Source organism: Neoarius graeffei, chromosome 22, assembly GCF_027579695.1.
Source record: "Neoarius graeffei isolate fNeoGra1 chromosome 22, fNeoGra1.pri, whole genome shotgun sequence".
Lineage (NCBI taxonomy): Eukaryota > Metazoa > Chordata > Actinopteri > Siluriformes > Ariidae > Neoarius > Neoarius graeffei.
Genome location: NC_083590.1, coordinates 6337533 through 6361745, shown reverse-complemented (window position 1 = coordinate 6361745; position 24213 = coordinate 6337533). Strand labels below are relative to the sequence as shown.

General features: G+C 41.5%; 2 protein-coding genes and 2 non-coding genes across 8 annotated transcripts in view; all 4 read right to left on the bottom strand.

The window, feature by feature from the left end:
- Positions 1-5770, bottom strand: part of LOC132870562 (histone-lysine N-methyltransferase PRDM9-like) — a 29668-nt gene extending 23898 nt beyond the window's left edge. For 2 of the 5 annotated variants that reach the window (XM_060904246.1, XM_060904251.1), the window contains exons 1-2: positions 4190-4700; positions 3466-3716 (exon numbers count right to left, since the gene is read on the bottom strand). The gene's annotated coding sequence lies outside the window, so the exon portion shown is untranslated. Of the gene's footprint in view, positions 1-3465; positions 3807-4189; positions 4701-5602 lie in introns of those variants that run through there. The other 3 variants (XM_060904247.1, XM_060904249.1, XM_060904248.1) reach the window with 3 other exon arrangements.
- Positions 5771-7616: 1846 nt separating this feature from the next.
- Positions 7617-7698, bottom strand: trnas-cga (transfer RNA serine (anticodon CGA)). Its single transcript has one exon. It is a non-coding gene; the product is annotated as a tRNA-Ser (tRNA).
- Positions 7699-8366: 668 nt separating this feature from the next.
- Positions 8367-8448, bottom strand: trnas-cga (transfer RNA serine (anticodon CGA)). The gene has a single exon. It is a non-coding gene; the product is annotated as a tRNA-Ser (tRNA).
- Positions 8449-11010: 2562 nt separating this feature from the next.
- ddx47 (DEAD (Asp-Glu-Ala-Asp) box polypeptide 47) lies at positions 11011-23876 on the bottom strand. Its single transcript, XM_060904253.1, has 12 exons — positions 23733-23876; positions 22511-22604; positions 22247-22435; positions 21045-21116; positions 20853-20971; positions 20689-20760; positions 20414-20530; positions 16765-16911; positions 16413-16550; positions 16224-16294; positions 11654-11783; positions 11011-11459 (listed from the first exon to the last, which is right to left on the bottom strand). Exons 1-12 carry the CDS (start codon positions 23847-23849, stop codon positions 11313-11315), a joined length of 1413 nt encoding a protein of 470 aa, XP_060760236.1. The 5' UTR covers positions 23850-23876; the 3' UTR covers positions 11011-11312.
- Between the last annotated feature and the right edge of the window lie 337 nt (positions 23877-24213).

Below are 24213 nucleotides of genomic sequence, written 5' to 3'. Positions count from 1 at the left end.
CGTTCCCCCATCACCAATCCATGACAACCACGTTCCTCCCCATCACCAATCCCTGACCACCACGTTCCCCCATCACCAATCCCTGACCACCATGGTCCCCCATCACCAATCCCTGACCACCACGGTCCCCCCCATCACCAATCCCTGACCACCACATCCCCCATCATCAATCCCTGACCACCACGGTCCCCCCATCACCAATCCCTGACCACCCTGGTCCCCCCATCACAAATCCCTGACCACCCTGGTCCCCCCACAACCAACAATGCCTGACCAACACGGTCCCCCATGACGTTCCCCCCATCACCAATCCATGACGACCATGTTCCCCCCATCACCAATCCCTGACCACCACGGTCTCCTCCCAATCACCAATCCCTGACCACCACAGTTCCCTCCCAATCACCAATCCCTGACCACCACAGTCCACTCCCAATCAGCAATCCCTGACCACCACGGTCCATTCCCAATCACCAATGCCTGACCACCACGGTCACCCCATGACCAATCCCTGAACACCACGTTCCCCCCATCATCAATCCATGACGACCACGTTCCCCCCATCACCAATCCCTGACCACAACGGTCCCCCAATCACCAATCCCTGACCACAACGGTCCCCCAATCACCAATCCCTGACCACAATGGTCCCCCAATCACCAATCCCTGGCCACCACTGTCCCCAATCACCAATCCCTGACCACCACTGTCCCCAATCACCAATCCCTGACCACCACTGTCCCCCAATCACCAATCCCTGACCACCATGGTCCCCTCAATCAAAAATCCCTGACCACCATAGTCCCTTTCATGAATAATCCCTGATCACCATGATCCCTCTCATGACTAATCCCTAACCACCATGGTCCCCCATGACCAATCCTTGATTACCATGGTTCCCCCACAACCAACAATCCCTGACTACCATGGTCCCCCCCATGACCAATCCCTGGCCACCATCATCCCCCTATGACCAATCACTAATCACCACTGTCTGTCCCACCCTCCTGTCTCTTTGTTTTCACCTTTCTTTTTGGAGATATCACATTTTATAAGCATTTAAAGGTGCCCTTCCACCAAAAACGTTTAATACTGGCTCTTTTTGAAATACAGCGGTCTCAAAGGTAGCTGGTCACCGGCGGCAAATCGCCGGCTATGGCTTGTTATGCCGCCGGCTATTGTCAGTTGAGTCACAAAATTTAATATTAAATATTTCTGACAGCAAAAAAAGTTGTGAACGTAAATTACATCCACTGTCATGTATGTCCGTTGCCGCGTCAACTGTGTTTACATCCTCGACACGAGTGCAGCCATTACTGCCGCCTGTGTTGCCAGATTGCGTGTTTTCCCATCCAATTTGGGCGGTTTTAAGTGCATTTTGGCGGGTTTTGAACATATTTTGGGCTGTAAAACGTCAGCAGTATCTGGCAACATATTTTTTTACTTAATACAAGAAATTAATGGATGCCAACGTTTTTGCCAAAATGGTATTTTATTTTCCATTGTTTAGGCAGCTTCAGCATCATACTGTGAGATTCTGTTCAAATTGTTTTTTTCTTCTATGAAGCCTGAGACATTTATTTTATTAGTTTATAATTATTGTTTAATTTAGTCTTCAGGAGAGACTGCCTGCACACAGTACTAGTATTAATAGTTTTTTTCTTACATGAAAGCTGAGGCATTTATATTATATTTTAAGGCAATTCCATGTAAATGTCAACCTCGCCATGCAAAAATAAAGCAACATGTAATACATCAAAACCGCTCCCAGAGATATCACCTAGGCCTGTATTTTACAGATGTGAATAAGTTGAACCAATTTGTAACCAACCTAATATGTCACTGTCAGTCTTTCTTTCTTATAATGTAAAACCCAAGCTAAAATCAACTTTGATCATGTACAATTCTATATTATTGCCACAAGCCACAGAAATGTATGCTAAAATCCACAAAACAGCAAAACAATAGCCATCCTAAATATTATTTAAGAACTTTGATAGTTATCTGATATTTAGAGAGTTTTTCAAAGGGTTATGGTGGTTAAATTGCTGATTTTCTAAACATATGCCATGTCTATTTCAGACGCATCACATCCATAACAGAATTTCGTCACATCCATAACGCTGACTTTTCCTTCCGAAACTCTGCATGAAATACAAAATATTTTAAACAAAGATTTTTTAATATTCACCTTGGACCCCTCTATCAAACGGATATCTCCATTTCGACATTAGGTTTACAATTTCACAGAGTTTGATAAAAATGTACAGTCACCCAAGAAAAGTGATACTTTTTCTGTCACATCCATAACGGATCTTTTATTGGCATTTTCTGGCATGCCCTAGATGTACTATGGGAATTGTTCTTGTTCTATCACTTCTCCAGTATGGTACAGCCTTAAAATATGCAACACCTGTTTAAATACTGGGAGACAATAAAACATGCACTGGGTCATTTGTTGCCATTTTGAGTTCAAGTGTCACGTCCATAACGCTGGAATTGCTCGTAACTTCATGTTGTGCTGTGAGGTTCTCTGCACTTTAACTTTTGAACCAACAGGAGCATTTGGATAAGTAAAGCCTATTTTTCTGCATTTTTGTAGTCCTGGTAATCTTTTATATTGGTAAAGTTGTTTATAGGACCATTTCTCAGTGTCTGTTTTTTTTAATCAATAGTTTTTCAGTAATAACTTAATATTTAACATATCACTCACTTTTAAACAACCCCCGCGCCTCCCCCATAGTCTCCAAAATTTCTGTGGGAAACACTGGCGTGCGTAACAACGCTAATCAAGCTTAAGCTAGACGACCCGCCTCAAATACCCATCCTGGGTAAATGTTATCCCAATTTTAGATGGCCTGTTCCAAACCATCCCGCCCCATGAAAAATTCGTACTTGCATATCTCTCTCTCTCTCTCTCTCTATATATATATATATATATATATATATATATCCCTGCACGCTTTGCGTGCATTATGTCTGCCGCTGGCAGACATTTTACCATTTTGCACCCTGCTGTAAATTATTTGTACCCTGCTATTCTCCCAAACTTTGAAGCCCCTGGAAATACTATAGTTCACTCCGAGTTGCATATGCATTCTGCATGTGAAAATGTAATTCTACTCCCATTCCCTGCATTAGCTTATGAAAGAAAATAGTCGGAAAAACGAGCGGATCTGAAAAAGCCATATGATCTTACGTCACTTCGTAAATTAGTATTCATGGCCTCGCCCACCTTGGCTTGCGACCGCCCACAGGAAGGAAGTTCGGATTTAAGCACGAGGAGAGATGGCAGAGCCAGTGTTGCCAGATTGGGCGGTTTTAAGTGCATTTTGGCGGATTTGAACATATTTTGGGCTGGAAAACGTCAGCAGTATCTGGCAACACTGAGCAGAGCCCATTTCGTCAGTAGCTAACTAAGAGGACCTAACAGCAAGTTGAAAACATGTCTGAACAAGTTCGTGCCTGTGTTATTTGTGGCAGTAAGACATCAACATTGCATTTCTTGCCCAAGATAGAAGAGGTGAAGAATAAATGGTTGGAGTTTATCTTTGGAACACCACCAGCAAAGTACAATGCAGCGTTAGTACTGTGTTCTGATCATTTCAACCACAGTGACTTTTCAAACTTCGGTGCCTTCAGTAGTGGTTTTGCTTCGAGGTTGCATTTAATCCCTGGATCTGTGCCGTCAAGACGATCGACCACCAGCTCACAAGCTGTAAGTAAAACATGAACTTTTTATTACAAAATAGCATATTCATATTCTCCATGTTAGCATGCATGACATGGTCACAAGCTCGGCAGGGATGAGAGTTTTCCGCTTTTTCTGCGTAAAAAACGACCTATTATGCCAAATCCGTTGAGATTTTTTTTTTTATTAATTTCGGGGGGGTTGGGGTATGTTCCTTCATGCTGTTCAAACTTTATTAACTCCAATGATGTTTACACATTATTTGTAAGTCGCCATCTTTAGTCTCGTTTAAATCTTGTTGAATGTGATGTAAAATTCATGTTATCTACATTGTTATTGGTCAAAACATCGACGTCAAGACCATAATAGCCAATCAAAACAGTTTTTACAAAGACACCCACATTCTTTTTTTTAAGTCACTCGTTCATTTTATTCGTTTGTTTGTTCAGTAAAAACCCAAAACACTTGTTGAATTTTTCTTATTCCCTCGCGTCACACCTCAATGACGTCAGCGCGTGGTATTTTTCCCTTCGCGGTTTGTTCCTTCTCTCTCGCCGTAGTAAGACACCCACATCCGCTTGTTCTGACTCACTGGAGGTAGCATCACAGTGCTGTTAGCCAATCAGAGGTAACACGTTTACATGTCATGAATATTAATGAGTAAGAGCTGAAATCCTGTCGTTCTTCTGCCACCCACTCCTCCACCAAACTAGAACAGCCTGAAACAGGAGAACCACAGCATGTTTTTCACCAAAACCGGCTCACAGGGCATTCATTCATACTAGAGACCACCGCACAATTAATGAAAAAACGATGCAAGGGGACCTTTAAATTGAGTAAACTCCTCACTGTCACTGCTTCTTTTGTATGAAAGTACAAAATACAGGGGGTGCCAATAACAGAGGCACATATCATCTCTCGCCGCTTTATCCTGTTCTACAGGGTCGCAGGCGAGCTGGAGCCTATCCCAGCTGACTACGGGCGAAAGGCGGGGTACACCCTGGACAAGTCGCCAGGTCATCACAGGGCTGACACATAGACACAGACAACCATTCACACTCACATTCACACCTACGCTCAATTTAGAGTCACCAGTTAACCTAACCTGCATGTCTTTGGACTGTGGGGGAAACCGGAGCACCCGGAGGAAACCCACGCGGACACGGGGAGAACATGCAAACTCCGCACAGAAAGGCCCTCGCCGGCCACGGGGCTCGAACCCAGACCTTCTTGCTGTGAGGTGGCAGTGCTAAGCACTACACCACCGTGACAGAGGCACATGTGTTAAATAATTATTTCTTGATGAGGAACCTGTTTTTCTCTGAATGTTTATTTCAATTAAAGGTTGAATTTTTTTCTCACTCTTTTTGCTAATCTTTACAAGGAGGCCAATAATTATGAAGGACACTGTATATAGTTATTCCCGTTTCTCTTTGGAACTTAAAAAAAAAAAACCCACACACGTCAAACATGCAGCACTTCATGATGTAAACACGGTTAGAAATCACAGAGTCATTTGGGAGCCAATAGAGTCGACTCAAATGAATCGACTCACTGAAAAGGCCTGCGATTCCCGTCCCGCACAATGAGTCTGAAACATTTCTAACAACTGCTCGCGCAGATTTAAAAACACGTCGACTCGTTAGTACTTAATGTTTACAAGTTAGCAAATAAATAAAAGGAGAAACATAAATAAATCAGTCAGCGTTTATAAGTCAGCTAGCTGAACCGACTTCACCAAGGCTGAATCTCAAATCGCTCTCCAATAGAAACACAGTGCACTACATAGGGTTTATAAGCAGTTATGTTGTGCCCTACGTAGTGCACTTACACAGGAAGTAGAGATGAATTTGGGATTGAACCACTACCGCTAACCGAGCAGCTCATTTAGCAAGCTAAAGTTTAACTCACCGTGAGCTTTAAAGCAGAACAGAGTTTAAAAACGTAAATACAGATAAAATACCGAGGTTTTTATGTTAATCCGATCAAGTGTAATTGCAATACTGTGAAATAATTTTAATGCACAATTGACTAGCTGTGACAGAAAGATCAGCTGTCCAAACCGCAAAACAACAGCTTCTTATTCTCCGCTATGAGTCTGTCAGGCAGGAGTAGACTACACACTGCCACCTACCGGACACCTGTGTAATTACGCAGCTACTGAAAAATGGTGTAGTTGGAAATACTGAATTATAACTGAAAGCCCAGCATTTGGAAATAAACTAGCAAGTATAAAAAGCTCTAAGGTCAGTAACTGAGGCATTCGACATGTGTTTATATCTGGTGCATGGATACAGGAGATCTAATTTCGAACAGATTAAATGACCCACATCGATATGACTTACTATTTGGGGTGACAGTCAAAAGACAAACTGATTCAAGTGCACTTTAAAAAGGTTTTAATTTCATGCTCTTTTAGCTGCATATAAAAATATACAGAGAGAGGAAAAAAAGCATAGACTCCACTGTCACTACTGTGAGTTGGCCTTGTGGTTAGTGTGTCTGCCTTTTGACCAGGAGATTCTGAGTTCTACTCATGATTGGGTCGTACTAAAGACCATCATAAAAATGGTATCTACTACCATCTGGCAAGGCACACTGTGATACAGATCAGAGTGGAGAAGTCAACCTCTTGTGGTTATGAGAGGATTAGCTGTATAGGTGAGAGGCTGAGGGCTATGGAGATTGGTGCTGCACCTGAATGCTTTGAAGAGTTGGTTAGTACTGGGATAGGAGACTGCCTGGGAAGACCAGATTCTGGTGTGAGAGGGCCTTTGACTTTAATCAGTTTTTGAGTGATATTTAAACCTCAAAAGCTTTAAACTCTATGACATAATATATGATAAGGTTTTATTAATAAGTGGGAAAAGCCACTGTTACAGCAGCAGACAAGAGACAATTGAGGATGTACAAATATCCCAAACTGTAGCAAAATACAGTCTTAGGGGAAAGGAAGTACCTGCTCCATCAATTCTGTTTTTATTTATCAAACAAATAACAAATCTGTGGTCTTCACCAACTTCTATAAACACGGAAATACCTCAGGCGACAACATAAAACACAACAGATTTCAATATGTAGTCATTTTTCCCCAAACACGAAACCAACATTCAGAAACCAAGTGGGAAAATATAAGTACCCCCCTCCTATTTCTTCAATCATTAAGAGAATATTTAGCAGCCATGTTTTAGTAATGAAATGCATGAGATTAGTTAATCATCAAGGAGTGTTCTGTTGCACTCAGGTGTGTCTACATAATACCAGGAAGAAAGAACATCAGCCATGACCTCATTCTTGCTGCTCACCAATCAGGGAGTTATAAGGCCATCTCCAAACAATTTGAAATTCACCATTCTACAGTGAGAAGGATTGGTTTTAAATGGAGAGCCTTCACGAGAGTTGCCAGTCTTCCCAGGAGTGGGCGTCCCAGCAAATTCAGTCCAAGTTCAAACTGTTTAATGCTCAGAGATATAAAGAAAACCAAAAGTGCTATGTCATATGACCTACAGGCCTATGTAAGCACATTAAATATTTTTGTTCATGACAGCACAAAGAAACAATGAATGTACAAGTATCACCTTGATGAAAGGGTGAAGCAAAATGCCCCTTTTTTGAAAAACAATATGGCAGCATGAATTAGGTTTACAAAATTGCATCTGAACAAACCGCAAATGTTCTGGAATAATATCCTTTGGACTGAACAAAAGTAGAGATGTTTGGTCATCATGCACAGTGCAATGTTTGGAGAAAACCAGACAGCACATCACCACAAGCACCTCATACCAACTGTCAAACATGGTTTTCAAACTTCCAGAGATGATGCTTGGGGCTTGTTTTGAAGCCACAGGACCTGGGAAACTTGCAGTGAATGATGAACTCCACTTATTGCATAATAAGGTTTAGCAGACACTCTTATCTAGAGTGACACTGTGAGCAGGGTTTGAACCTGCGTGGGGAAACCCCATTGGATTTCGAGTCCAACGCCTTAACCTCTCAGCCATCACAGCAGTGATGGAAAAAAAGGGCCTCGTCTGTGATTCCTTGAGTTGTCCAATTTCTGATTGCCCCAACATACATACGTCTTTACAAATTATGTTATTCTTATCATACTGCATTTGTGGTGTGATGCAAGTGAAAAAGTTGCACCTTTACCTCTTTTATTAGAACAGTGCAAAAGAGTAACCACACACATATATATATATATACATACCCAGAGCAGCATGGTGAGCAGTTGGAGGTTAGGTGCCTTGTTCAAGGGTACTTCAGCCATTCCTGTTGGTCCAGGGAATCAAATCAATGACCTTTCGGTCCCAAAGCTGCTTTTCTAACCATTAGGCCATGGCTTCCCCTAAATAATAAGGCTCCCCCCTCTTTATTAGAGATTCACCTACAGCTGGCACACTGTAAGTAGGATTCAAACCTGCATGGAGAAACAGCATAGGATTTCAAGTTCAACTCCTTAACCTTTCAGCTGTGGGCTTCAGTATTCGGAAAACCTATGTGGTGTTTAGTGGAGTGTTGCCACCTGTCATAAGCCTGAGTTTCCTTTCGATGTGGTAATATGAATTAAAACAGACAACATCAGCAGAGATAAAGGTTTCTAAAGTATGCAATGTGCACGGTCACCTTGCAAAATAAGGCTTGCCCTCTACAACAAATTCACCTATAACTAGTACGCTGCGAGCAGGGTTCGAACCTGCGTGGGGAAACCCCATTGGATTTCGAGTCCAACGCCTTAACCTCTCGGCCATCACAGCAGTGGTGAAAAAAAAAGGGCCTCGTCTGTGATTCCTTGAGTTGTCCAATTTCTGATTGCACCTACATACATACGTCTTTACAAATTATGTTATTCTTATCATACTGCATTTGTGGTGTGATGCAAGTGAAAAAGTTGCACCTTTACCTCTTTTATTAGAACAGTGCAAAAGAGCAACAAGACACACATATATATATAGCAAATGGACTGAGTAGGGCTTGAACCTGAACAGAACAAGGCCAATAGACATAAAGGCCACTGTTTTAGCCACACTGCCATAACCAAACATGAAAGTATTAGGATTTATTCCTTTCCTGTGAATTAACAATTGGAACATCCATGTACATTTGACAGGACTGCATGACTCAAATGAACAGAATCTCTGATTGTCACGTGCAAGACCGGGGCTCAATTCCCTGACAGGGTGGCTCTTTTTTTTTTTTCTGTTATAACCAGCAGTGTGAATTCCAAGCTACTTTCTTGCTCAGCCCAATTCCTTCGACTTCAAGTCCAACAGACAACCCCAGTTTACTTGCAGTGCATGATGCACTTCCTCTAGAACTTTGCACAACACTGACTTAACAACCATAACATTTTAACAGCACCTTCACCTAACAAACTGCAATCAGAGTTCAAACCTGCACAGAGAAACCCCAGTGGATTTTAGGTCTAATCCCTTAACCTCTCAGCTATGGCAGATTGCATAAGGTCTTCTCTTCAGTTCCTTGGCTTGGTTAAGTTCTGAGCTTTCCAAGACACCAATCATCTTTACAATTTCCTGTCTGTTATCCTCATTAGAACAGTGGACAGCATGGCCACCTGGAAGACCAGCATTTGACTTTCATGGAGGCTATTCTTCCCTGACTGGATGGATGCCAAGGTGCGTGCTTGCTCAGCTGAGTGCACTTCTCTCTGCAGTAAAGCACATGTTCCTGACCCACATTCCAGAGAGCCCTGCACATGTTCACATTTGCTCTGCTCCAAACACACCTGGTTTAATTCATCTGTTAATTAACAGCGCTTCCCAGGTTCATAGATGCAATACAAAGTGTTTTGCACTAGTTTCAAATAGAGCCTTTAATAACAGATCTGTATACCTATACATGACGAAAAGATTCTAAACAGATGATAAAGCCTAAGTGAACCACTGACGTATTACTAAAACAATTTACATTCACTACTTTCATACTTGGGTTCACATTCTCATCCATTACGTATATAGAGGATATTACACAGTTGCATGAAGATGTGAAGTTTATCTTTGAGCGGTGAATGTATATATCACAAGTGAGTGAAGAAGTGAAAATATTTAACATGAGAAGATAAACTTCATATCTTCACACCACTGTGTAATGTTCTTTATATTATATGGACACGTACACAAGTTAATCAAAAGAATTGTAATTTTGAACCAGTTTGTCATTTTGACAACGCGCATCAAGTCAGCGGGAAAACACTGGGAGTGACGTCATCAGAATGAAATAACAGGAATTATTATACATACAGGACACTTTTTCCATGGAATAACATGTATTCTGTTTCCTTCGAGTGGGTTTTTTGATGACATGCAACATCATATCATTTATCCTCTGTGTATTACATCACCCAATGGAGAACGAATGTGCAATATTGTTACAATATTGCATGTTGTCAAGCCAACACAATGTCACGTTAGAGACATAAAACTTGCACATTAGTGAGTGACAGTGACAATTTGTAAACAAACATGGCTACCAGGTCACTCTGTTGTGTGTAGCTGTCAATGTTGATTTTGAAAGTAACTCCGTAAATTACACAGGGAAAATAATATTATTATTCGGTTTGACTGTGCTAGCATCGGCCTTCACGAACGCTACACCAGCTGGAAAGTAACTGCACTGCTGTGCCAACAGCACCAAGTTACAGATAAGCTAGTGTTGGCCTTTGAGAATGCTGATATGAAGAGTGTGTACGTATAATGATAATATTGTCTGGCTTTTTTTCGTAGTCTATCAGATATAGTCCATTCAGCTACTCGTCACTGACACGATCAGTATCATGCTAGCTGAATGGAATATATCTGATAGACCATGAAAAAAAGCCAGCCATTATTTAAACATGTCACTCAGATCTGGGATGCAGCTCGTATGAAAAACATGAGTTTTTCAACATAAGATCAACTTCATATACTCAAACCAACGCGTGATTTTCTGTTTATTATATCGACACATTCACAAACAAAAAGTCCCCAGATTGATCAAAACAACTCATTGATTTCCTCACGAGTGACGCACTGTAGTTTGTATTAAAAATACGAGTGTATTTCCCCATAAAACACTTGTGTCCATATAATATGTCTAATTACATTTCATATTTATCACACCACCATGTTTACATTTATAACTTTTCCCTTTCATTTTTCTACCAGTCAGCTTTCCTCTTTCAATTTATAAAAATCAGTCTCCTTTAACTCCTTCCAGGTCGTATCGTTCTCCAGGCCCTGATCTTTATAAAAGGAGATGATGTGCTGAGCAGTAAATAAATGTACAACAATAATAATAAAAAAAACACTTCAATCGGGATAAACTATTAACAATTTCATAGTTTAATGACAAACAAACACGGCTGAGTTTTCACAGTAGAGTTCCTGACTCTGTGAATGGACGAGATGGGAAGTCGTTCAAGCATTTTTTGCTCCAGACTAGAAAGGAACTGAATCATTTGTTTATCTCAAGGTGCATTTCATAATCTAGCTGTGAACCAATTACAGCAAATTAACTGATTGCACAGAAGTTTGAAGAAATTACATTTACTGAATAAGAAACAGACACTGAAGTATCACTAATGTCTTATATACAGGGAAGTTTCATCTGAGAAAGCGTGTATCTAGCGTCCTCTCCTGGAGCCTCCACCCCTCCTTCCTGAAAATTTTCCTCCTTTCACTTTCTTTCGCACACCACTCGAGTGTTCAGCGTCGTCACCTTCTTCCTCTCTTCCTTTCCTTTTCCTCTTTTCTCCCTGCTCCTTCATCTCCTGTGGAAAAGAGAAAGATAAAGGGAGGATCCCATCACTGAACAAGTCCATGTCATCTAGAATTCAGTGTTTGAGACCAATCACACGTGCAAGCACAAGACTGAGGGGAGTTTGTAAGCTGAATCAGTTCATTTGCATGTGAACACATCCAGCATCAGTGTGTTAAACATAAAAACAAAAACCCCGAAACGTACGAGTCGAGCGAATCTCTGCGCCTCACTCACTCGCTCCACCAGCATCATCACTTCCTCTTCCTGTGTAGGAAAAGCAGGAAGTTTCTTCCCAATCAGAGTTTCGATTCGCTGGAAAAGTTCCACATCATACCTGAAGACAGAACACACACATCACACAATGTGAAAGTGTCACCTTCAGGGAAAAGAACCTAATTTGCTCCGTGTTGTGGGTTCATGACCATGACTTATTCCTAACACCTGTATGAGGAGTGTTCAGTGACAACATCCTGAATTGTGGTTAATGCACTGCTTTAAAGGGGAACTGAAGTCATTTTTAAACTTGCTTTATTTCTTAATTAACGTGTTATTCAATTACGTTTTTGTTTTAGTAACCTTATATCGTGACTCGTATTGGCAACTAATTGCAATTAAATATTATACTTATCGGCCTATTCGGTTTTTAGCTGTGTTAAATTTAGTTCGTTTGGTCCACGGCAGGCGCTGTTTATCCACGCGATCTTCACGAGACTTGTGCGAGACTTCGAAACATTAAGTGTCAGCGCCGCCATTTTGAAAACTGTTTTTCAAACAAAATATTGCACAAAAACGAGTTTAAATGACGATTACTGCCTACTTTTTTCAAACTTTCCTGATTGCTATCAAAACAAAACTTCCGGCTTGATTACATCAGCATTCGAAAGAGGGTGCGCACGTCTTTTAACGAACCCTGTGTCTGAAATCGCTCCCTGCTCACTATATACAACCCCTGGCAAAAAATATGGAATCACTACTCTTGGAGGATGTTCATTCAGCTGTTTTACTTTGTAGCAAAAAAAAAAAACCAGACATGACACAAAATTGTTTTATTTAACAGCTGAACATTCTGGCTTTGTAAAATATACCTCAAAAAATTTAAATTAATTTTTTGTAATTAATGGCACATTTTTTTCAAGATCAAGTAGAAGAAAAAATTATGGAATCACTCAATGATGAGGAAAAAAAATTATGGAATCAAGCTATAGAGATCTTGCAGTCACGTGACTGGAAAGTACACAGCCGCCATCTTGTCGGTAAAAAACGCAGCTGAATACTGCTGCACTCGTGTACAGAATGGATCAATTTCAACCGACGGACTACATGGCTCATTTTTCTAATGAACAGATAACTAGCTACATGTCTAAAATAAACGACCTACAGATTAGTGACCCTTATGGCTTACCGGATGGAGTTTTCACGACCGTGTCAGTGGATGTTGAACTGCCAGAGGTGGAATACCCAGACGTGTATAATTACCTCATTAACTTTCCCTCACTGTTCAGTGGTGAAGCACTGCGTGCTTATAAATCTCTGGACAGTTTTCTTTACAGAAATTCAGGATTTGTCAGCGACTCAGATGTAGCATCTTGTAAACAAGAAAATAATCCTCATTGGATGGGTAAGTCACTTAAGTATTGAGTACAGCACTGACCAGCCGATTATAGACTAGAATAAGGTAATTCCAGCTGTAATTCCAAATTGTCCGTGTTGTTTACCATGGATCTGGCGTTGGAGAGGTAGAGGCTTAGCAGTGGAGATTTGAGTGGCTGTTTTCTGAGCTTAGTCAACAGGCCGGTGTACCCTCCTGGATTTCGCGCATGCGCAGTAGGCTTGGTAGGACAAATCCAAGAGGTAGGATAACTTTACAGCACACCGGCTCTGCAGCCTCGCTTTTGCTTTCTCTCCTGACGCCGCCTCCTTCGCTTTGCTTCCGATAACAATCCACGGAGACCCTGCTGGTCTCGCTATCTCGTCCGGAATGTTGTGCATGCGATGGAAATCGCTACAAACCGTCATTTTCTGCTGGAAACCAATGTCCAGTAAGTCCATACGGTTGTAGTGGATATTGAAGTCCGGTACAGACGAACAACACGCAAAAATACACACAAAAAACAAAAACCGTGCACAGGTAGGGAGAGCTTGTAGCCGCAGCTGTTGTAGTAGAATTGTATATAGTAGGGTTTTCCAGAAGAAAAGGTAGACGTAAAAGCAGAAGTAGAACCAGAAGTAGAAGTAGAAGGCGGAAATATGGCGTTTGACCGACAAGATGGCGTCTGTCACAATCTGGATCGGCTGTGACGTCACATGCAAGTGCTCCATAACTTGCATTTCTAAAACAAATATCCGCACAAGCCTAAATGTGCAAATTAGTCTGCAGTTAAAAGAGACTGCTTGTAGACCTGAATGAGCACCTGGCTGATTGACAGAAAACATGGCCCCAACAAGAGAGCTGTCAGTTGAAACAATGGAAAGGATTATAAAACTCCTTAAAGAAGGTAATTCAACACGGAGTGTGGTAAAAGATGTTGGTTGTTTCCAGTCAGCTGTGTCTAAAATTTGGAGCAAGTACAAACAAAATGGGAAGGTTGTAAAAGGGAAACATACAGGTAGATCAAAGCGTCAGGACAGGAAACTCAAAGCAAGATGCCTTGAAAATAGACAATGCACAAGAAAAGAAATGAAAAACAAATGGGCAGAAACAGGAGTCAATGTTTGTGACCAAAATTTAAGAAATTGGCGGAAGGAAATGGGATTTACATACAGAAAAGCCAAACGTTAACCATTATTAACACCTAAACAGAAGAAAACAAGGTTACAGAGGGGTTAAAGAGAAGGAGTCATGGACTGTGGGTGATTGGATGAAAGTTACATTCAGTGATGAATCATGAATCTGCATTGGCCAAGGAGATGATGCTGGAACTTTTGTTTGGTGCTGTTCCAATGAAACATATAAAGATGACTGCCTGAAGAAAGCAAGCAAATTTCCACAGTCATTGATGATATGGGGTTGGATGTCAGGTAAAGGACCTGGGCAGATGGCAGTCATTACCTCTACAGTAAATGCACAGGTACATTGAAATTTTGGACACTTTTCTCATTCCATCAATCAAAAGTACTTTTGGTGGTGATGGAGTCATTTTTCAGGATGATAATGCATCTTGCTACAGAGCAAAGAGCATTAAAACTTTTCTTCAGGAAAGGCAGATCAACTCAATGGCATGGCCAGCAAACAGTCTGGATCTCAATCCAATTGCAAATATCTCATCTCATCTCATTATCTCTAGCCGCTTTATCCTTCTACAGGGTCGCAGGCAAGCTGGAGCCTATCCCAGCTGACTACGGGCGAAAGGCGGGGTACACCCTGGACAAGTCGCCAGGTCATCACAGGGCTGACACATAGACACAGACAACCATTCACACTCTCATTCACACCTACGGTCAATTTAGAGTCACCAGTCAACCCAACCTGCATGTCTTTGGACTGTGGGGGAAACCGGAGCACCCGGAGGAAACCCACGCGGACACGAGGAGAACATGCAAACTCCACACAGAAAGGCCCTTGCCGGCCCCGGGGCTCGAACCCAGAACCTTCTTGCTGTGAGGCGACAGCGCTAACCACTACACCACCGTGCCGCCCCCAATTGCAAATATATGGTGGAAATTGGAAAAAAAAAAAAAAAAGTCCATGACAAGGCTCCATCCTGCAAAGCTGATCTGTCAACTGCTATACGAGAAAGTTGGAACCTGACTGATAAAGAATATTGTTTTTCATTAGTGAAGTCCACGCCTCAAAGAATTCAAGCTGTCATAAAAGCCAGAGGAGGTGCAGCAAAGTACTAATTGTGATTTTTTTATTTATGATTCCATAATTTTTTCCTCATCATTGAGTGATTCCATAATTTTTTCTTCTACTTGATCTTGAAAAAAATGTGCCATTAATTACAAAAAATTAATTTAAATTTTTTGAGGTATATTTTACAAAGCCAGAATGTTCAGCTGTTAAATTAAATAATTTTGTGTCATATCTGTGATTTTTTTTTTTTGTGCTACAAAGTAAAACAGCTGAATTAACATCCTCCAGGAGTAGTGATTCCATATCTTTTGCCAGGGGTTGTAGAGCACTAGTCCTCTATATAGTAATTCCCTACATAAGGAGTAGGGAGTAGTGAACGAGTGAGCGATTTCAGACACGGGGAACGTTGGCAGATGTCGGTCACTTTGATTTCCGCTGTATGTTTTACTTCCGTCCTACGATGCCTCGCACAGGTCTCAGCGAATCTCGTTTACAGCCGTTGCTTTGACATACGGACTGATATATTACAGAGCATATTTCAAAACACTCATAACTTGCGATAGCAGCGACAAAATAGCGATCAAAAATGCATTCCGATATTTAATAGAGTGAGATAAACAGAATTCTGATAAAAACAAAACATTGCCTTCAGTTCTCCTTTAACTGATTCAAGTCCATCTGTCCATAAATGACCGAACAATGTTCTGAGTGGAGCTTATTCACTTAAATCATTGATACAATATAATTTATTAACGATTATGATTAATTGATTTAATTTGACCAGTAGCTTTTTATCTAATGTAATCTGAGCTGTGTTTAATGTAACGAGAGTAATTTACTCTTTAGATGTGTTTTATTTAGTGTTGAAAAGCATCATGTCTTTATAGAGTGTGAGAAAGTGAGATTTATTCGCAGGATGAGATGGAGAACTGCGTGGGATTTATTGATGTGGTGTGTTTTGAGCGTGCTTTAATAGATTACTGTGTAACGAAGGTGATGGATTTTCCAGATCGTCCTGCTCGGGCCGTTCTGCCCACACGGTGGATGTAGTCCTGAAACACACACAAACTTTACCACCAACCATCATACACTGATGGAATATTTAATATAATAAAACTTTTAAACTTTAGTGATCTGTAGTGTGTGCGCACACAGTAATGTTTTTGTTACCTTCGAGTGTGTGGGGATGTCGAAGTTGATGACACAGTCTACATGTGGAATGTCTAAACCACGAGACGCCACATCTGTCGCCAGCAGCACGGAGCGAGACTTCGATTTAAACTTATTCAGAGAACCTAGACGTTTATTCTACACACAACACAAACCACTCAGTCACAGGCTTCTTCATAGCAGAAACCCAGATATACACACGTGTGTAATAGTGCAAGTGTTTTTATTTTCTCAAGAAAGCAACAGTGTGTTCACACAAGCGCACAAAATACGTATCTGAGGTCCATGCAGCAGTCCCAGTCCCCTCACTAGGTGGGGCACAAAGTACAACAATAGAAAAGTGTGTGTGTACCTGACTCATTTGTCCATGGAGTGGGATGGCAGTGATGCCCAGGTTCCTCAGGACCAGTGTTACTCGTTGTGTGTTGTTACACGTACTGCAGAAAACCATGAACGAGTTTCCGGCTAATTCATTCAGTATGGAGACCAGGTAGCAGTCCTGAAACACGCACGCACAAAATATGAGCCGATATGCAATCGAGTATTTAAATTAAAGGTTGTGCCAGTTTAGAGCTGTGCAATATATCGTATTTTTATCACGATATCGATATTGGTGTCAAACGATATCAAAATTCATAATATCGATATGAAACGATTTTTTGTCATTTGTAAGGTAAAACAACCCTTCTGTCCCCTAAGGCACACCGTAGCCTTGTATACGTCATCCATTCTACTCCCGCGATATCTCCGCAACAGTAAAAAAATAAGTTCTTCTGTTTTCATACGTGTCGGGTGATTTGATATATTGATTTGTTAATATGTTGTTTGATTTGCTTGCTAATAGTTATAATAATACAATTAACATATATTTACGTCATATTTTTGGATGTGGGACTGGGTAATGTAAAAATGGCATCTACGGAAGAAAACAAGCACAACAATATTAGCACATATCCAGCTTGCTAGCTGTGTTAGATGTGTTAAACCGTGTGGATTTAAGTGGAATAATTGCGAGTCGTCCTGTGGTCAAGGCAGCGTTTTAAGGTAAGGCAGTTTGGTTATTAATGTTGCCCGCCGCGGCATGTTTACTTGGGTTCATTTGATTTTGACTTGTGCATCTGCAGCTAGCATCATGCTTTGAAGTAGGTTCTGCTAAGGACGGGTTTATTGCGCGATGTAGACGGACTCAGATGTAATTACATTGTTTTTAAAATTCCGTGCGCTTAAAACGGTGTCCCCCTGCTAATCATGTAACCCTAATCATGTGTTGCTTTTACTTTTCCTAATGGCGAGTGAAATATCTCTGCAAATGGTATTTCAATGCTGACATGCCAAAAAGATAGCGGAGTCCACATTTGGAAGATGAAGGAAGAGAAGCCTGATGCTTGAAAATAGATCGCTTAATCCACAACGCATATCTGTATTTGAGACATAACCTGCAACTAGTGGGGATGTTTTGGAATGACTGTGCGTAGGGTGTTTTTGGCCACAGAACACTAACCCACAGTAGTAGGAGGACTACTGGGTTCGTGGATTTTGTCTGTTGACTGAGCGAAGCATGGTGTTTGCCTTGTGCCATTTCACGTAGCATCTAGCCGCAGTGCCACCTAGACTTTCAGGGAATGTTTACATGCCGCTGAGCTATTTTCATGTATGTTAATTCTTAAGGACTTGTCTCTATATTGTGCGTGTTCACACACGGACTGGCCATCGGGAGCAGCGGGAGTTTTCCCGGTGGTTCAGTGTGGGCCGGCGGAGAAAAAAACAAAACAGTTGCGCGCTGGCCTTTAATATGATAAGCAATGTTAACAGTTTCTTAAAGAAACAGTTAACATTGCTTATTACAGTTGCGTGCTGGCCTTTAATATGATAAGCAATGTTAACAGTTTCTTTAAGAAACTGTTAACATTGCTTATCATATTAAAGGCCAGCGCACAACTGTTTTTTTTTTTTTTTTTCTCCGCCGGCCCACACTGAACCACCGGGAAAACTCCCGCTACTCCCGATGGCCAGTCCGTGTGTGTGCGCGTGTTTAATGTTGGTGTCTTAACAACACACAAGCTTACGTTGTAGTGTGTGTGTGTGTGTGTGTGTGAGAGAGAGATTTTATCCTTGGCTGGCTACGAGCCAGTGTGGACGTTACGCAGTAATCACTGGTAATACCAGCGCTGGCTCCATCCTCTGTGATCGGAAATGTTGAGTGAGGAGAACGTGAGCCTTGTGCAGGCGATAGGACCTATGCAAAGTACGCGCTTGCACAGTAAATAGTTTAAGTAAAAGGCGTTTCAGGGTACAACGGGAAGGGTTGACAGGTAGCCTATGAGGCCTGTACTATAAAAATGTGGCCCGGTGCCTCGGGTGTTGATGATCGGGGCTTTAAAAAAAAAAAAAAAAAAGGTGTATAAATATCGTTTTAAAAATCGCGATATCGATATTTACTGAAAAAATCGTGATATTGATTTTTTCCAATATCGAGCAGCCCTATGCCAGTTTCATTATTAACCAGTGTATCAGGTAAAATGCATTTCTATCTCCTAACATCTGCTCGCTAATTTTCCCCTCCAGTAACATTCCTACCCCAGTGGGCTCAACCATCGTTTCCACAGCGACGCAGAAACCCTGTGTTTAATCATTTTACACTGCTGCCTCCGCCATCACACCGAGGCACCAAGTTACATTCCTAACTTTATCACACAAACATCATCCTCCATCTGTGGCTGCACCGCCATGCTAGTTACATTCTCTCTCTCTGCCTTGAATAGCGGCATCGTAAACTTTCTAACAAAATCACATCAATCTCAAAAATAAGACAGATCAAACGATTTCATCTACTTTTCTCATTAGATATCCAAAGAAACTTCTGTATAAAGATTCTGTAGTAAATTTTTCCTCTCGTTATTATGACCAGGATGTACGCGTTTTAATCAGTTGGTTAATATCTAGAAACCGGGATTTAAAAAAATAAAATTTTTTTAATATATCAGAGCCTCCAGGATTTCGCGTCAACGCAAATTCAACCAATCCCTGCGAATTCAGGGCGGTGTTGCAATTATATCCAATCACCGCAACTTTCCCGCAAATTTGACCAATCGTTGGCGTCGTCTTGAGGTGACGTCGACAAACTACCTTCCGCCTTACTTCCAGTGTTGCCAGATTGGGCGGTTTCAAGTGCATTTTGGCGGGTTTTGAACATATTTTGGGCTGGAAAATGTCAGCAGTATCTGGCAACGCTACTTACTTCCGTGTTTCCGTTCAAGAGAAGCAGCATGTGCGAGTCAGTGTTTCTGTAGGCTTAAATTCTGTTACTGAAAGTGTGTGATGTTTACAGTGAAGGACTGTGCGCACTTTATTTTTTACTTAATACAAGAAATTAATGGATGCCAACATTTTTGCCAAAATGGTATTTTATTTTCCATTGTTTAGGCAGCTTCAGCATCATACTGTGAGATTCTGTTCAAATTGTTTTTTTCTTCTATGAAGCCTGAGCCATTTATTTTATTAGTTTATAAGTTTATATTAGTTCTCTGCACTTTAACTTTTGAACCAACAGGAGCATTTGGATAAGTAAAGCCTATTTTTCTGCATTTTTGTAGTCCTGGTAATCTTTTATATTGGTAAAGTTGTTTATAGGACCATTTCTCAGTGTCTTTGTTTTTTTTAATCAATAGTTTTTCAGTAATAAGTTAATATTTAACATATCACTCAATTTTAATCACAAAAAGAGAAAATCGCAACAATTTCTCACAACTTTCACTTCCTCCCGCAATGTAATCGCAACAAAAACCTAAAAAACACCGCAACTTTCATCGCAATTTTTTGGAAAACCCCCGCAACATCAGACATTTTAGCCCGCAACAATCACAAAAAAGGCCCGTGAAATCCTGGGGGGACTGATATATATATACACACACCAAGTTATCTTTCCATGTCATCGTCAAACAGGAAACCCCCGATTATAAACATGCTCAGGGTTTGTGATATCCCCCTGTGCGGTGCGTCACCTTATATTTCGCCGGGATGAATATATAATACTGCTGCAGCTTCTCCACCGTGGCGTATTTGGTTGAAACGGCGCATTTAACAGGATCCTTTAAAGCAGCTCTCTGTAATTTCTGGACCTAATAATATAATATAAAACACACACACACACACACATGAAAAGCTCACTTTTATCAGCATTTATCAACAGTAATTAAGTGTCTCACTAGAATTTTCACACAGGCCAAAAAAGAAGCGTTATGTGTGTGTGTACAGGTGTGCGCACGCGTGCATGTACCTTTTTCGTCATGGTGGCAGAGAACAGGAACGTGCGTCTCTCTCTCGGAATCACCTTCAGAATCTTATCGACCTGAGAGACAGACAGAAGGGTTGAAGCTCACGATTTGAGCTCCAGCTTTAGTCTCATTATGTGTAACGACGCGTGATCTGTGATCCATTTACCTCCGACTCAAAGTCCATGTTGAGGATCCGATCTGCTTCATCCATCACCAGGAACTTCAGAGCTCGAAGATTAAATCCCCTCGTGTTCTCTAGATGGTCCAGTAATCTACCGGGAGTCGCTGAGACACACACACACTTTAAATTCTTTAGTGTTCTCAAGGTGATGTGGGTGTAACTGACCGACACACTCACCAATTATTACATGGGGCTTCTTAGCCAACACCAGCGACTGTGACATCATGTCAATTCCACCAACAACAACAGCTGAGGAAAAAAAAACACCACACACATGAACTGTTAAAGGTTATAACTCATGACGAGAGAAAACATTACACCACAGTGCTGCTGAGTTCTGGACTCTGATTGGTCGGAAGGTGTTGATTAATTCCCTCTAACAGCAGCTCGGACAGTAGTGCAGGTTTATATTAATGCACTCGCTCTGATACGTTATCGTATCTACACTACCGTTCAAAAGTTTGGGGTCACCCAAACAATTTTGTGTTTTCCATGAAAAGTCACACTTTTATTTACCACCACAAGTTGTAAAATGAATAGAAAATATAGTCGAGACGTTTTTCTGGCCGTTTTGAGCATTTAATCGACCCCACAAATGTGATGCTCCAGAAACTCAATCTGCTCAAAGGAAGGTCAGTTTTATAGCTTCTCTAAAGAGCTCAACTGTTTTCAGCTGTGCTAACATGATAGTACAAGGGTTTTCTAATCATCCATTAGCCTTCTGAGGCAATAAGCAAACACATTGTACCATTAGAACACTGGAGTGAGAGTTGCTGGAAATGGGCCTCTATACACCTATGGAGATATTGCACCAAAAACCAGACATTTGCAGCTAGAATAGTCATTTACCACATTAGCAATGTATAGAGTGGATTTCTGATTAGTTTAAAGTGATCTGCATTGAAAAGAACAGTGCTTTTCTTTCAAAAATAAGGACATTTCAAAGTGACCCCAAACTTTTGAACGGTAGTGTATAGTAACAGCTCATTCACAGGAACTCATTGTAAAGTGGACACTCCACAGAAAAAAAACCACATGTAATCATTGATACAGTGAAGTTTCCTGTAACACTGATGGAAGGAGTCTCCAGTGTCAGTGCTGTGTAACAGTCAGAGGTGAAGCTGGAACTCATATCTTCAGGACAGAGGAGTTCACAGGACTTTAAGGTTCCTCAGTCACATGATGTAACAAGCTGCTTTGTTTTCTCTTATTGACTTAAAGAAAGAGGATTTGTCATGGGTATGATGCAGCACGTTGCTGTTTCAAGAAGCGCTCCAGCCTTCGCCATCTTCATTAAAATGTAAACAGGGAAAAGTGTACAGTGTGTCACTCTTTAATAAATTACACTCGGTTGTAAGCTGTTCGAGTGTGGAACTGACCGGTCTTGACCCCAATGCTGGAGCCCAGGGCTTCGAACTGTTCGGAGATCTGGAAGGCGAGCTCTCTGGTGGGCGTCAGGACGAGCGTGTGGAGACGTTGAGGGGACGAGAGCAGAGATTGCAGGATGGGCAGAGCGAATGCACCCGTCTTCCCTGAACCCGTCTCAGCCAGACCGATCACATCCCTGCCTGAGAGAGACAGACACAGAATGAGACCGAGAGAGATAGACAGACAGGTTTTTGGAGATGACACACGAATCTCACCTTGGAGAGCGACAGGAATCGCCTCTATCTGAATCTTGGTAGGATTTTTCCATCCCAACTGATCACACGCTTCACACAGCACCTCTGTTACTCCCTACAACAGAGACAGAGAGAAGGAACAAATGACACTTAAACTTGGAAAAAACATTTCCATCAATTTCACAATTGAGTTAAAAAACTAAAATATGATTAAAACAGGAAGAATAATGCAATACGAGTAGAATTAAAAGCCATCTAAATATAGATTTTTTTATAATATATAGTTACAAACAGAACATTAGAGTCCAACAGATAAGAGATTACTCTTTAACTCACTCATACCGCGAGATGAAGATTAACATTATTAATAGGGCAGCACGGTGGTGTAGTGGTTAGCCCTGTCGCCTCACAGCAAGAAGGTCCGGGTTCGAGCCCCGTGGCCGGCGAGGGCCTTTCTGTGTGGAGTTTGCATGTTCTCCCCGTGTCCGCGTGGGTTTCCTCCGGGTGCTCCGGTTTCCCCCACAGTCCAAAGACATGCAGGTTAGGTTAACTGGTGACTCTAAATTGACCATAGGTGTGAATGTGAGTGTGAATGGTTGTCTGCGTCTATGTGTCAGCCCTGTGATGACCTGGCGACTTGTCCAGGGTGTACCCCGCCTTTCACCCGTAGTCAGCTGGGATAGGCTCCAGCTCGCCTGCGACCCTGTAGGACAGGATAAAACGGCTAGAGATAATGAGATGAGCATTATCAATAATAGGGGCCCTGAAACTGACCCTTGAGGAATGCCGCAAGAAACTATTTTTGCAGTCAGTGATATATTATTTACGTAACATCTCTGTGATCAACTAGTTAAACAGGATTCAAACCACTTCAGACTATTTTCTGCAAAGCCAGAATTCAGCAGTTGATGCAGGAGGATGGAAAGGGTCACGGGGTCAGGCGCTGCTGGAGTCAAAGAGAAGAAGGTGACAGTTTATCATCCTTCATCTGTAACCAATCCAGCTGGGGCTTCCAGCAGTGCAGTGGAGCCTGAGGACCTCACTGCTTCCTGCTCATCTCAGCTAACTGGCTGAAGACACTTTTTTTTCGAAAACTTTAGCCAATGCAGAAAGGACCGATACTGGACGATAATTGTTTAAATTAAATCAACACACAGAGACACACACAGGTTTAGCCCCAGGGTTCAGTCTCTCCCCTCTCTAGGAGGTTAAATGTTATTTAAGTGTTATTGCTCCTCCCTACCAGCTCTCTGAAGCTCTTTATCGGCTCCTCCGGGCTTCCGACATGAACATCCTCCTCATTTAATTCCGCAGAAGCTTCTGGACTCCAAACTCCAGCTCTGTCCGGAGACTCCGCCATGTTTCAGCACCAACGTGTTGTGAAGACGAACTGCGCAGGAGCGGAAGTGACGTGTAGCAATGGCTTATGGGAAATGACGTTCCAGGGAAAGGCGTGGCAAGCAAAATAAAAACACACAAAAAAAACTTAACATAAAAGTTTTTTTCTACAAATATAAAAATGTTAAAACGTCATTACCTGCACAAATTACTTAACGTTCATTAAGTTTGATGATGATGATAATAATAATAATAATAATAATCATCATCATCTCAGTTCTGGATGTAAAGTATGTTTTAGTTTTAAGCATTTTGATTCTGTCCATCATTCACCTTCATACAGCTTTGAGAAAAACCCCAATGCTTTCTGAATAAATATTAAAAAT